The sequence below is a fragment of the Bison bison genome, unplaced genomic scaffold (assembly GCF_000754665.1).
Source record: "Bison bison bison isolate TAMUID 2011002044 unplaced genomic scaffold, Bison_UMD1.0 scf7180017864327, whole genome shotgun sequence".
NCBI classification, from domain to species: domain Eukaryota; kingdom Metazoa; phylum Chordata; class Mammalia; order Artiodactyla; family Bovidae; genus Bison; species Bison bison.
In genome coordinates this window covers 3035830-3051050 of record NW_011494899.1, presented here as the reverse complement: position 1 = coordinate 3051050, position 15221 = coordinate 3035830, and the positions used below count along the sequence as shown (strand labels likewise).

Here is a 15221-nt window from a genome sequence, read left to right as displayed (position 1 = left end):
AACAAATATCCATTTTTATGTTTTCATTCCTCTAGTTGTACAAAAATTAATTACAACCTTAGCATAAATTTTGATGCCTGCTGTTTCAGTTAACATTATGTCATAAGCATTTTCTGTGTCATAGCATAGACTTTGTTACCATAATATTCTACTGGGTGGATATGCAGTCATTAATTTAGCCAGTTCTCTGTCATGTACATTTCCATTGTTTCCAGTTTTTCAGTCTCATTAGTAGCCCTGCACAGAGCTTCTCCTTATTTTAGCTTTTTCCCTTGGAATTAGTAGAAAAAGTATGATATTTATTGGTAAAAATGCTTCTCAGAAGGCTTGTACTAATAAACAATGTCATCAGCAATCTATGAGCTTTTCAGTTTTACCACACCCTTGACGGGATTCAGTATCATTGTTTTCAAAATGTCGCTAATATCAGAGCATTTTTAAACATGGCACCTTACTGTTGTGCCCATTGCATAGAAAAATTTCCCAGACTGAAAAAAAAAAAACAAAAACTCTGCTTTTCCTAAACAACTGATATGCATTTATCTTATGGATGGTGCATTTATCTTATGGATGGTGCATTTATCTTATGGATGGGCTTCCCTGGTGGCTCAGTGGTAACGATTCCACTTACCAATGAAGGAGACCTGAGCTTGATCCTTGAGTCAGGAAGACTCCTTGGAGGAGGGCATGGCAGCCCACTCCAGTTTGCTTGCCTGGGAAATCCCATGGACAGAGGCGCCTGGGAGACTATAGTCCATGAAATAAAAAAGAGTCGAACCCGTAGCTACTAAACAACAATATCTTATGGATACTGGACTAACTAACTTGACTGTATCTACTTTCTTTGCTTGAGTAGATAGAAAACTCAGAACCCAGATTATAACCCACTTTTAACTAATGTGAAGAACATGTGGATCTGTCTTTATACTTCCTATGCTTTTCTCTCCATCTCTGCTGTCATGTCTATAGCTTGTCTGTAGTTCAGTAATTGTACCCTATGAACAGCTGCTTTACATCTTGGCTCTGAAACCAATTATGTGGTAAAGGACTAGAGGGCATCCTTGGCCAGAGTTAATATAAGTGACCCAAAGGGATGAGGCCACTAAACCTTGGTGTGGTCTTAGGCTGCATGACAAACAAAGTGTTAGAGAGTCCTGTCACTGACCCCCTGAGTCAAACCCCATGCTTAGTGCTACATTTCCTTGGGTGGCAACAATTTTTAAAAATTGAGATCTACTTGGGCAAACTCGGGGAAATGGTGAGGGAGAGAGAAGCCTGGCATGCTACAGTCCACGGGTTCACAATTAGTTGGACTTGACTTGGCGACTGAACAACAACAACAAAAATAGTTCATTTACAATATTGTGTTAGTATCAGGTGTACAGTAAAGTGATTCAGATATGTGTGTGTGTGTATAAAATGTGTATTTTCAGATTATTTTCCATTATAATTTATTCAGTTCATTTCAATTCAGTCACTCAGTCATGTCTGTCTCTTTGCGACTCCATTGACTGCAGCATGCCAGGCTTCCCTGTCCATCACCAATTCCCGAAGCTTACTCAAACTCATCTCCATTAAGTTGGTGATGCCATCCAACCATCTCATCCTCTGTCATCCCCTTCTCCTTCCACCTTCAATCTTTCCCAGCATCATGGTCTTTTCCAATGAGTCAGTTCTTTGCATCAGGTGGTCAAAGTATTGGAACTTCAGCATCAGTCCTTCTAATGAATATTCAGTACAGATTTCCTCTAGGACTAACTGGTTGGATCTCCTTGCAGTACAAGGGACTCTCAAGAGTCTTCTCCAGCACCATATACAACTCCAACTTCTCCAACACCACAGTTCACAGTTATAGTTTATTCAGTTCAGTTCAGTTCAGTCGCTCAGTCGTGTCCGACTCTGCGACCCCATGAATCGCAGCACGCCAGGCCTCCCTGTCCATCACCAACTCCCGGATTTCACTCAAACTCATGTCCATCGAGTCAGTGATGCCATCCAGCCATCTCATCCTCTGTTGTTCTCCTCCTGCCCCCAATCCCTCCCAGCATCAGGGTCTTTTCCAATGAGTCAACTCTTCGTATTAGGTGGCCAAAGTACTGGAGTTTCAGCTTCAGCATCATTCCTCCCAAAGAAATCCCAGGGCTGATCTCCTTCAGAATGGACTGGTTGGATCTCCTTGCAGTCCAAGGGATTCTCAAGAATCTTCTCCAACACCACAGTTCAAAAGCATCAATTCTTCAGCACTCAGCTTTCTTCACAGTCCAACTCTTACATCCATACATGACCACTGGAAAAACCATAGCCTTGACTAGACGGATCTTTGTTGGCAAAGTAATACCTCTGCTTTTCAATATGCTATCTAGGTTGGTCATAACTTTCCTTCCAAGGAGTAAGTGTCTTTTAATTTCATGGCTGCAGTCACCATCTGCAGTGATTTTGGAGCCCAATATAGTTTATTACAAGATATTAAATAAAGTTTCTTGTGTTATACAGTAAATCCTTGCTGTTTATCTATTTTATGTATGATACTGCGCATCTGTTAATCCCATATTCCTAATATATGCCTCCCCACTCCATAACCATACATTTGTTTTCGATCTTAGTTTTTGTAATGTAAATAAGTTCATTTGTACTGTTTTTAGATTCCACCTATAGGTAATATCATATAATATTTGTCTTTGATTCACTTCATTTAGTACAATAATCTCTAAGTCCATCCAAGTTGTTGCAAATGGCAGTATTTCATTCTTTTTTATAACTGAGTAATATTCCACTGTATATACACTGTATCTTCTTACATCAATCTTCTGTGTCAGTCATCTGTGGATGGAAACTTGTGTTGGTTCCATGTCTTTGCTAATGTAAATAGTGCTGCTATGAACATTGAAGGGCATGTATCCGTTTGAATCAGCGTTTTCATATTTTGGGGATGTATGGGTCACAACAATTTGAGAGGGATGTAGACAAAGTGAGAAGCTCACATCCTTGGCTTACAGGAGTTGAGATTAAAGAAACCAGGGATGTGTTGTCTCAAAAATGACACCCTTAAAGAATTTGGAGAATTACTGCATCACTTTGGTCTGTATCATCACTACAAGATTACATCTTAGAAGCCCTTTTTCTTACTCCCAAAAGTGGTATCATGATGTTATCTTATTAGATTCTCTAAACATCCTTGGGAGGATTTCAGCTTTTTTCATCCCTTTTCAAATAAAGAAATACTGTCCCAGCCATTCTCTACCCTGGAGACAGTTGGCAGCTTCCTGATATACAGAAATAATCAACCTTCATGTAAGGTTGTCTATTCCAGATTTTCAATTTCTCTCTAATTTCTCCAATTCTTTCCACCCTGCTGATGCCAATTCAATTGAGGCCACCAACATCTATCCCTCTGATGAGGGGAGAACTACAGAAGACCCTGAGTCCTCAGATGTTGGAGGAGGAAACTAAGGCACCGAGAGGTTAGATAGTGAGTCCAGGTTCCCATAGGACTACAGTTTGTTGAATGAATGAGCAAATCAATCAATGAGAGAATCAATGTAGATGGAAGAGGGTGTGAGAGGACCAACAGAGATGAATGAAAAGATGCTCATAGCTCATGCCGGGCTGGTGGAAAACCAGCAACAGCATCTCTCATGAAGGACAGTGTACAGACTTGCTCTCTCTGACCATGCTTGCCTGCTCGATGCTGTGTTAGAAGGGAAAATGAAAGTGTTAGTTGCTCAATCCTGTCCAACTCTTTGGAATTTTCCAAGCAAGAATTCCAGTATTCTTGCCAAGAGAATTCCATGGACAGAGGAGCCTGGCAGGTTGCAGTCCATGGGGTGACAAAGAGTTAGGCATGAGTGAGCAACTAACACTTTCACTTTCAAGCAAGAATACTGGAGTGGGTTACCATTCCCTTCTCCAGGAGATCTTCCTGACCCAGAGATTGAACCTGGGCCTCCTGCATTACAGGCAGATTCTTTACCGCTGAGCCAGCCAGGAAGGGAGCTGGAAGAATGTGGCTAGACTTAAAAGTCCCTGGAAATGAAACAGAATGAATGAGTCATCAAGATAATCACTGGTAATAATGGGTAACGTTTATTGATCACTTACTAAGTGCTAGGCACTGTTACAAATTATTTACATGTTTATGTTTTAAATTTTCACAAAGATTTTCTGAGGTAGGGGTTATTATCATTCCCATTTTACAAATGAGGAAGCTGAGTTATTTGAATGTTAAATAACCTGCCAGAGGGCCCCTGATAACAAATGGCTGAGCTCTGATCTAATCCAGGTAATCTAGCTCCAAAGCCTTTGCTCAGAACCCCTTCACCATCCTGCCTGTTCATAAACATCATTGCTCTAAACACCAAGAAAGATGCATTGGTTGTGTTTTCGCCTTGGCAGATGGCTCCCCCTCCTAGATTTCTGGCAAATCCATGTAGTTGTCCTGGGCAGCAGCAATTTGCATTGTCCACTAGGCAAATGAGCAGAGGAGGCTCCCCAGACCCCCCAGAGTTGGGCTTCATGCCTTCATCCAACAAGCACAGACTGACCTCTCTTTGCCTGTGGCCTGGGCCACGTCCCTGCTCTCATGGAGCTTGTGCTGTAGTGGAAGGAGATGTAAGATAAGTACTCAGAGAATAAGAGCTCAAGACAACTTCAGAGAGTTCAAAGTGAGAGAAAAGAGGAAAGCAGGGTCTCATGATGGGGGTGGGAGGTGTCTGCTTGTGTTACTCTGCACCTGCTGGGCAGAGAAGGCATAGGCAGAAGGACTTTGTCCAGAGGCCCGAATGCTGTAGGAGAAGGACCTAATACTGTGAGGATCTGGTTGAAATGGGATACTCAAGGCAAGAAGAATCTCAAGAAATGGAGACTCTCAAGGCACAAGCTGCAATCAAGATTGCTGGGAGAAATACCAATAACCTCAGATACACAGATGACACCACCCTTATGGCAGATAGCAAAGAAGAACTAAAGAGCCTCTTGATGAAAGTGAGAGAGGAGAGTGAAAAAGTTGACTTAAAGCTCAACATTCAGAAAACTAAGATCATGGCATCTGGTCCCATCACTTCATGGCAAATAGATGGGGAAACAGTGGAAACAGTGTCAGACTTTATTTTCTTGGGCTCCAAAATCACTGCAGATGGTGACTGCAGCCATGAAATTAAAAGATGCTTGCTCCTTGGAAGAAAAGCTATGACCAACCTAGACAGCATATTAAAAAGCAGAGACATTACTTTGCCCACAAAGGTTCATCTAGTCAAAGCTATGGTTTTTCCAGTAGTCATGTATGAATGTGAGAGTTGAACTATAAAGAACGCTGAGCACCAAAAGAATTGATGCTTTTGAACTGTGGTGTTGGAGAAGACTCTTAAGAATCCCTTGGACTGCAAGGAGATCCAACCAGTCCATCCTAAAGGAAATCAGTCCTGAATATTCATTGGAAGGACTGATGCTGAGGCTGAAACTCCAATATTTGACCACCTGATGCAAAGAACTGACTCATTTGAAAAGACCCTGATGCTGGGAAAGATTGAAGGCGGGAGGAGAAGGGACGACAGAGGATGAGATGGTTGGATGGCATCACCAACTCGATGGACATGAGTTTGAGTAAGCTTCAGGAGTTGGTGATGGACAGGGAGGCCTGGCGTGTTGCAGTCCATGGGATTGTGGAGTCGGACATGAGGACATGACTAAGTGACTGAACTGAACTGGGTGAAATTGTATTCCAGACAGAAGGAACTTCAGTACTAGGGCCCCCAATGGAGAGAAAGCCTGCCATGTTTCAGAAATAAGAAAAAAAAGAAAGCCAGTGTGGCTGGGATCCAGTGAGTCAGGGTGAGAGTCAGAGAAGAGGAAGGCCAGGAGGTAAGCACAAGTCACAGAGGCTGAGGTGGGGGGTTGGTTCCAGGTACATTGGAAGCCATCACTGCGGGGCTGTAAACAGGGGAGAGACAAGCTCAGAGTCACTATGTACACTGCCTGTGTTGTGAGCAGGAAGGGAAGCCCGGAGCAGCCAAGTGAGACCCTCTCAGGATCCAGAGCCCCTGCATCACTCAGGTGGTCTCTTCCTGACCCACCCCCACCCCCCGACACCTGTGGTCCTCCAGGGGGCCTGTCAGACGCCCTCATTGCAGCCCAGGGTCCACGTTTTCCTCTGTTCTTTAGATTACCGTTCGTAAACACAGTCACTGTGCTCCCAGCCTTTTCCAGTGGGTAACTGATTCTTGCTTGACTTGCAGATCATAAGGCAGCAGTTTCCTCAGTTAACCACCAGGAGACTCGGGACCCGCGGACAGTCAAAGTAAGCACCGACGGCCTTTCCACCTGCAGAGCGCGCGTCCATGGGCCTCCAGAGACCCAGACTCCGGGCCTCTCATCCTGAGCTCAGTCTGGGGAGAAGTCTGTGCCTGGTGGGAGTGGCCCCCTCTCCTAGGAGCCCTAACAGAGATGCTGTCCAAAGACCAGCTGCTTTAAGGAATCCGACTTGATGCTTCCCTGCCTGTAGGTGTTTATGTGAAGTAGTCTTGAGCATCTTCTAAAAGGAGCACCTTGTGGTCTTTTGACCAGGTTACTCGGATTGTTTTGACCAGCAAACTGTGTACTCTCACAGAATCCAGTCAGCCAGAGAAGCAATATATACCAATCCCTGCAAGGGAGATGGGCCAAAAGATGCTGTGGTACCCAGGCATCCTGCTTCCCAGTCACCCATTCTGTCAACCAACCCCCCAATGTTTGCTTCTCATTTTCTGATGTCAGATAATGGTGCTAAGTGCTGGGGACACGTGAGCAGACAGGTCCTGGACGGAGCAAATATTCTCCAGGGGAAGACACACACACACACACACACACACACACACACAAATATCATTAGATTGTGAAGGGGATTGCCCTAGGGAATAACAAAAGGGTGGCCTGGTCTAGAAAGGGTAGCCTAGGAAGGAAGGCCTTACTGAGGAGGTGACCCGAGGAGTGAGAAGGCTGTGCAGATGTCTGTCTCCCAGGTGAGAGTCAATAGGAAGGGAATCTCTGCCTATCCTGCCCAGGCTTCACAAAAATCTAGATTTATAAAGACTCATTTCAAAGGGTATTTCAAAATACTGTTGGAAGTGACTAGGTGTTCCGTGAAGAAGGTCTGTTGACCATGAAAGTTTGGTAAGCTCTGAACTAAACAGGTTCCTTTATACAGGACTTGTCAGAACCTTTATTATGCTAATTATACCTGGGGACTCCACTAGGGAGTGCTGTATTATGCAGCATTTCTATAAGCATTTTGACCATGTTGGGTAGCAGATCAACCCACACTGACTTATAAAATAATGAAACTTATTATTAAAACACAGCAACCACATATAGGACTTGTAAGACTTGTCACTTAAAGTGCTTCAGAAGCAGTGTATCCAATACTGTCCCCCTCATCCCAGCCCCCAGCCATCTCTGGGCAGCACATTCCTACCCTCCAAGGGTAGGTTTAACTTTGGAGCCAAGTTGGATAAAGAATGTGGAAAGTAGATGATCAAACTGGGGAAACCCTTTTTAGTAAAGGTCTGAAAATCAAATGAGACTAATTTTTTTTAATGTGGCTCAGAAGTTCTGGGGGGCAATTTTCAAAGAGAAAAATTTTGAGCAAGGGGTATTTTGGAATAAATTTCTAATAATTTTTCAGGGTGACTCCTCTGAAGAATAAATTTTGTTCATACTGAAGAATTCAAGTATTTGTTTAAAATGAGTTTTCAGCCCTGGTAAGAGTATGGAGTAGAAAACCCAGATTCTTCCTTTCTTGTTTGCTGGTGAGCATGTGGTTGGCACACAAAGGCAATTCAATCTACAGATAAGTGGATGGCTGGAAAGCTATTGAATGAATGGAAAGGAATTATTTTTTTCTCCAGCCCGTGGTCTTTTTAGCATCACTGGTTCCAATACATTGCTGCACGTTTCTGAGATAAAAGAGTCTAAGTAGATAGTAATGATAGGTATGTGGTAAAAATAGGCAATAAGAATAATAAAAATAGAAGAGAAAGTCTTCCCATCCTACATAAACTTGGAGAAAGTTTCATTCTGTCTATATGTAAGAGCCTGCTTTTGTTTTTTGTTTTCTTTTTCTTTGACTTAGAGGTTGGCAAATGGGACAATATCTTTAAAAATTCAGTTTCATTGTATCCTCTCCTTAAGCATCCTCCAAGGTTGGTCACACCTTCAACCAACTGAAAGGTAATAAGAAGCTCTGGTCTCCAACATGCCACTTAGCCTTACGGAGACAGTTCTGTCCGACTCTTTGCAACACTATAGACTGTAACCCACCAGGCTCTTCTGTCCATGGGATTCTCTAGGGAAGAATACTGAGTAGGTTGCCATGCCCTCCTCCAGGGTATCTTCCCAACCCAGGGATCGAACCTGAGTCTCCTGCGGCTCCTGCAGCAGGCAGGTTCTTTATCTGGGAAGCCAGATAAAGAAGGAAAGCCCCAGGGAAGCCCCTTATAGCGACAATCCCTCAGCAAATTTACCTGGACAGACTAAATGGGTGGGGGGTGGTGTGCTGGTGGAGAGTGTGTTGACCTGAAATAAAAAAAACTTACAGACCTGAAATAAAAACTTGAGAAGTGATCAGAGCACTAGCGTCACTAGCTTCACTGCAGTTGGCAATTCTAGCAGTATACTCTGAAAAATCAAGAAGTGGTCTGATCTTAATACGTTATTACCATCTTGAGCTTAAGAAAGAATAAGGGCAGACTTTGTAAAGTTAGGGAGGCATGTCATAACTACCTTCCCACCTGGAAGGTCTCCCAGAGCAAACGGAACTCCCCCACCCCACCCACCAAAGGAGTGCCTTCCGAGTGGAAAGGCAGTTATGACAGTTGGCAAGTAGAAGGCACAGACGATAGAAATCAGCTCGACATAAGGAAGAACTTCCTGATCGCTATACTGACCTAAAATGAGCTGGGCTGCCTTTGGAGGGTCCGAGTTCTTCATCCCAGCAGGCATTCAGATAGAGGCGCAATGCCCACTAAGCAGAAGTATCACAGAATGGTATCCGGAGTGGAGGGGGATTTGGGGGAGGGAAGGTTACCTGTGCTCAGCTCTCCTCTCCCAGGAAGGCTCTCCCAGAACTCAAGAGTGTTTTCTCCTTTGAGTTATTTCCTGGCTATCGCCACCAAATCGTTACCAGTAGAAAAGAGTAGTTACCACATTATACAGCATTTCTGAAATCGAGGTCCAGAATTACTTACATTAATATTGCCATGTGATTGCACAAAATGACCCTGGACCTGCTAAATGAGAATCTTTGGGGGTAGGACCTGGGAGTCTGTATTTTAATATGTTTTGTAGGTGATTCTTATCATTAGTAAAGTTTGAGAATCACTGGCTTAGTGGTGAAAAGCACCTTTAGAGGCTCAAATCCTGCCTCTACTGCTTACTCACTAGATGATCTTGGATGTCTTAATTCTCTAGGTCTTAGTTTCCTAGTCTGTAGTATGGGGATATTAATCAGTTCCAGCCTCCCAGGGGCTTTGTGAGATGAAATCAGGTAATGTGTGTAAAGCACTTAGCACCTTGTTAGCGACTATGCTACAAATAGTAGATAATGACCATCCCATCAAGCCAGGACCGTCCTGCAGGGCCGCACCCAGCAGGCTTGTGGATCCCAGAGGGATGTGCATGAAAATTATCTGTGGTTTGTCTCAGTGCTGATTCTAGGGCCCTATCCCCTGTTCTGGGAAGGGGCCTTAGAATCTGTATTTTTATTATGTTCCATAAGAGGCTCTGACAAACATCAAAGTTCGTAGCAATGTGTTTTCTTAGTGCAGCACAGTGGCTCTGTGGTCAGATCGACCCACTTCCTCCCCTGAACAAGCTGTATGACCTTGAGCAAATTACTTAAGCTTTCTCACCTCCAATTCTCATCTGTAGAAAGGTTATAATAATCTCCACTTCATAGCATTATTTTACAAATAAATGTAGGGAAAGCATTTGCCAAAGTGCCTAGCACACCATAAGTTCTTCATAGATTGTCGCTAAAATCCAAGCAAAATGCAGCCTCCATCCCTCATTAGTCTTAATTGAAAACATTACTATTATTAAGCCCTTCCTGAGTTAATAAAGTGTTCTGGTCTTTGTTTTCCATTCAGTGTCAACTGAAACACTGAGTTTATATTTTTAGATACAGTTGTTTAAGACTGCTATTTATTGATTAAGAAAAACATAGGCCAAATAAATTTTTGTTGTTGGTACAGTTGGCAGCCATGAACACCCTCGTCTCCTTGGGTCTTTGCTGAGGGGGACATTCAGACACTGTGCCTGTAGAATCATGCTTGGCTAGATACAAGAGATTAAGTACAAATGGAAATTTTTTCATCCCACTTTCTGCTTTGCAAAGTATTTGACTTAACATTGTCTGTAGGAGGCAATTCTGGTTATTTTTACCTGTCTGATTGATGGCTGGCAACATGGAACTTTGTTTTAATTCTAGATTTCTAAGATGTTGAGCCTAACAGGGGAGTTAATTCTTTTAGTTCAGGGAGAATGGGTCCAAGCCATCATTGGCCTTGGGCTCCAATGGCTCAGGATCCCCCAGCTGATAAGGGTATACGTGGGTTTCTCTCTCTCTCTTACTTTACGGCCCAGGTACCATTACTATGGCATTGCAGTGAAGGAAAGCTCCCAATATTATGATGTGATGTATTCCAAGAAAGGAGCCGCCTGGGTGAGCGAGACAGGCAAGAAAGAAGTGAGCAAGCAGACGGTGGCGTATTCACCCCGGTCCAAACTTGGAACCTTGCTGCCAGAATTTCCGAATGTCAAAGATCTAAATCTACCGGCCAGTCTGCCAGAAGAGAAGGTGAGCACGCCTGCAGGACTGCTGGAGTGGGTGGTTCTCTCTCTCTCTCACAAACACACCACACCCACACACACCACACCCACACACACCACACCCACACACCACAATCACACACAACACACTCACACACCACAACCACACACACAACACACATACTCCACACACACCATACTCACACATACCACACTCACACGCATCACACACATACACCACACACACACCACACTCACATACATCACTCACACATACCACATTCACATACACCACACTCACACACACCACGCACACACACCACACTCACACATACCAGAAATATACATACCACACTCACATATACCACACTTACACACATCCCATTCACACACCCCACTCACACACACCACACATGCACCGCACACACATACCACATTCACACGTGCCACACTCACACACACCACACACACACACCACTCACACACACCACACCCACATACACCACACTTATACACACTTCTATTGCAAAATAGTGAGTTTAAAAGTATAAGGATAGAAATCTGAATCAAGTTGGTCCATTAGTTGTGACAAAGGTAGCATCCCAAAGCAAGATGTTAATAGTAGAGATAACGGGATATGAGGTATACAGAAGCTGCCTGAACTACCTTCATAACTGGCCTGCAAACCCAATCCTATTCTAAAATAAAATGTTTACCTCTCTCCCTGTCCAACTTGTCTACCTACCTACCCATCTGCGGTGCTGCACTGGTCTCCTTTCACAGGGGAGGGCCCCCTCCTCTGCATAGCTTTTTCATAGGATTAAGTTTATTTCCCCATGTGCTGCAGATGATGTGGTGACATCACACTCCCACAGACAAAGAAGATTTTAAAGGTGGTAGTGATTCAGATAGTTTGGGCCATGGTATTGGGGAGAAATAATTGGAAACACCAATCTGGAGACTCTCTGCTAGGTGATCCCATCCTAAGCGATCTATCTTTTTTTTTATGGGAGTATAGTTGCTTTATAATGTGTTTCTGAAGTGAATCAGTTATATGTATACATATATCCCCTGTTGTTTTTTGATTTTCTTCCCGTTTAGGTCATCATAGAAGCATTAAGTAGAGTTCCCTCTGCTATACAGCATAATGCATCTATCTTGATGTGGCCCAGGGTACCAGTAGGTGTTGAGTTTCTACATATCACACTGGAATGCAGTGATGAATGAGACTTGATTCCTGCTGTCAGGAAGCTTACAGTCAAGCCAGGGAGACAGATGCTTGTACAATCAAACTAAGTTTGTATTAAACGTATATCTATGTTCTCAAACAAAAAGAATAAATAAATCCTTATTTTTCTCAAATTTGCTTTTTTTTCTCAGCAAATTTCCTGTACCATTGCTTTAAAATTCTTGGGAAAGTGAAGCTAGAGATGCAGTTCTTTTGCTAAGCAGATTCCAGAGAATTTTCAAATGTCTTTTTTGTGTGATTTTGACAAAAGCACCTCTTCTTATAGATGTAGGCTGAATGTTAACTTTTCAATATCTCAGCTGATGAGAATTAAATCCAGTAGGCCTTACTGAACTCTATCTACAATGTGCCAGACACTGTGCTAAATGCTTGATACACAAGCATGAATAATATGCTGTTTTTATTAGTATTTTCCCAAAATCCAGAATTTCAGGGGGTAGACTTGGGGCAAAAAGAGAAACCTGTGCTTTCTGTACAACAGGGTGAGTGCTCTGAGAAACATTCAGGCACTATGGAGCACAGAGGAGGAAGCTGAGGGAAATGAGTTTCAATGGGACATTACAGGATGCATAGGAGTTAGACAAATTTCATCCCCTCAACAGAGAATAAATGACTTGAAATTTCAAAGGCAGCAGTAATGTGTACTAATGTATGCTTTTATTGTTGATCCTTCCCCACCCCCACAGGTTTCTACCTTTATTATGATGTACAGAACACACTGTCAGAGAATACTGGACACTGTAATAAGAGCCAACTTTGATGAGGTAGGTCAATAAGTGTTAGGCTGTGAATACTCTGCATTAAAATATTATATTACAATAACACTAGCTTTGACTAGTTTCCAGGTCTCTAGAAGCCCTTGATGTACATTAGCTCCCTGAATCCGAAGTGATCCCAGGAAGCAAGCACTATCACTACCCCCATTTTGCAGATTTTCTGTGTGGGCAGTGGCTGGCATGGCTTTTTCCTTGTTCTAATGAATGAACTACATCCTGCCCAGTTGGCCTACTGGGAACCCAGTTTTGTCAAGATATCATTATGCCAGAATTATGCATTCAGAAAAACTAAAGGAAAGCTTATCTATATTTTGGATTTAACCTTTTCCTGAGGCTCATCTGCTTCAGTGCATTTGGAGCTGATTACCCTCCATTCTCAAGTTCTAGTCCCCATGTCCATTTAACACTGTCCGTAGGACCATCTTTGAATACAAACAGTGTGAGGATTTAATTTTGATTTTAAAATATTATAGTTAAAGAATGGAGAGAAGAAATGAGAGGATAGAGCACTGGTTATATAAACAGAGACAGTAAAATATTCTTGTCTAAAACGCCATCAGAAAGAACCTTCCAAAAGGATGGCAGGAAACCACATGTTTCACCCCATAACCTGAGGCCATTCTGTTTAAAGAAAATGCCTTTCAGACAAAAACAAATAAAACCACCTGGGATCAGATGTGGACATTGAATCTGAGGGAAGATAACCAAGACTCTGGGCTTCCGGGATAGCTCAACTGATAAAGAATCTGCCTGCAATGCAGGAGACCCCAGTTCGATTCCTGGGTTGGGAAGTTCCCCTGGAGAAGGGATAGGCTACCCACTCCAGTGTTCTTGGGTTTCTCTGGTGGCTCAGATGGTAAAGAATCCGCCCACAATGCAGGAGACCTGGGTCAAATCCCTGCATTGGGAAGATTCCCTAGAGGAGGGCATGGCAACCCACTCCAGTATTCTTGCCTGGAGAATCCTCATGGACAGAGGAGCCTGGCAGGCCATAGGGTCACAAAGAGTCGGACATGACTGAGTGACTGAGCACAGCACAACCTAAGCTGTAAAGGGGCTACACGAATCTCTTGTTATTGGTGAAAAAATGCCTGAGATTTCCCTTTTTAGAGTGGGGGGTTTGTGTGCTGTTGGAGATGGAGGGGACAGGATGAGGTAAGGCAGTGAAGACTTGTTGAGCACTTGCTGGTACCTGTGCGGCTCCTTGTACTGTTCCCTCTGGAGCCTGCTGCAGCAGTGGTACCCCCGTATGTGAGCTGTCACTTGGTTCATAGGCACAGCTCCAGAAGAGGGGGCCATAGAGTAGGACTCTTCTTCCTGCTCTTGATTTTCATCCACTAAGTTTTTAAATCTCCCAAATTCCTTCTGTGACCATTTAAGTCGATTTTTTTGTCTTAAAGAAAGAAAGCTCATTGCTTTCTCTCATATTGTGGTTTGGTTATGCCTTATGTATCAAAGAACCCTGAGATCTGGGCAAATCATGACTCATGATTGGTCAAGACAACACTGGCTTCTGTAACACACAAGCCTCAAGTCTCAACACAATTTGACAAGACATGTCACAGTCCAATGTGGATGCCCTCGATTGGATGGCTGGTTGCTGGGGGTGGTTCAGGGACCCAGGCTCCTCCTACCTTATGGCTGTAGCCTGCCCTAGAGTCTTGGCATCCTCTTTGTTCAGCTGATGGATCAGGGAAAAGGATTACAGCAAAGACATCCTCTCTTCTTGAACTTGTTGGCCCAGAGATAAGATGCATCACTTTTGCCTGTATTCCATTGGCAAGAGCTGGTCTCATGGCACTCCCCCCAGCCCCCTCTGCTCCTTGAGGTAAGGGGACCTGGGAAGTGTGGCTCCTCTCTGGGCAGCAGCTTATTTACTAGAGGAGATCTAGTGGTCCCTCTCTGCCACAAGTACTCATAACAAAACTGGTGATAGTCCTCGCTTAACATTCTTATCAAAACTTACTCATTGTCTCCCTTCACTGGCTTCCATTTCTTAATTCTGACACTTATTGGGCATCTAATGATTTATACACTGCTAGATCCCGGGAATGGGGTGATAAGATAAGCCTCGAAGGGAAAAAAGTCATGCATACCAGTAACTCTGGAGAAGGGAATGGCAACCCACTCTAGTATTCTTGCCTGTAAAATTCCATGGACAGAGGAACCTGGCGGGCTATAGCCCATGGAGTCACAAAAAGTTGGATACAACTGAGAAACTAACACACACCAGCAGTTAGGATGCAGAATACATGGTGAGAGGTCCAGAAACCTTGTGAGGGCTTGAGTGTTCCTGTGGGAGAAGGGCCAGACTTGGAGCTCAGGCTTGGATTCAAGATGTGGCTCAGTTCCTCATCCTAGGAATGAAGATAAACATACCATCCCTGCCTATCCATTTC

General features: G+C 43.6%; 1 protein-coding gene and 1 non-coding gene across 4 annotated transcripts in view; one reads left to right on the top strand and one right to left on the bottom strand.

The window, feature by feature from the left end:
• Nucleotides 1-15221, top strand: part of RFX4 (regulatory factor X, 4 (influences HLA class II expression)) — a 174532-nt gene that overhangs the window by 95901 nt on the left and 63410 nt on the right. For 2 of the 3 annotated variants that reach the window (XM_010853383.1, XM_010853382.1), the window contains exons 5-7: nt 6231-6292; nt 10612-10825; nt 12733-12810. In XM_010853383.1, coding sequence (XP_010851685.1) covers nt 6231-6292; nt 10612-10825; nt 12733-12810 — 354 coding nt within the window. Of the gene's footprint in view, nt 1-6230; nt 6293-8920; nt 9016-10611; nt 10826-12732; nt 12811-15221 lie in introns of those variants that run through there. The other variant, XM_010853384.1, reaches the window with a different exon arrangement.
• TRNAY-GUA lies at nt 3917-3987 on the bottom strand. Its single transcript has one exon. It is a non-coding gene; the product is annotated as a tRNA-Tyr (tRNA).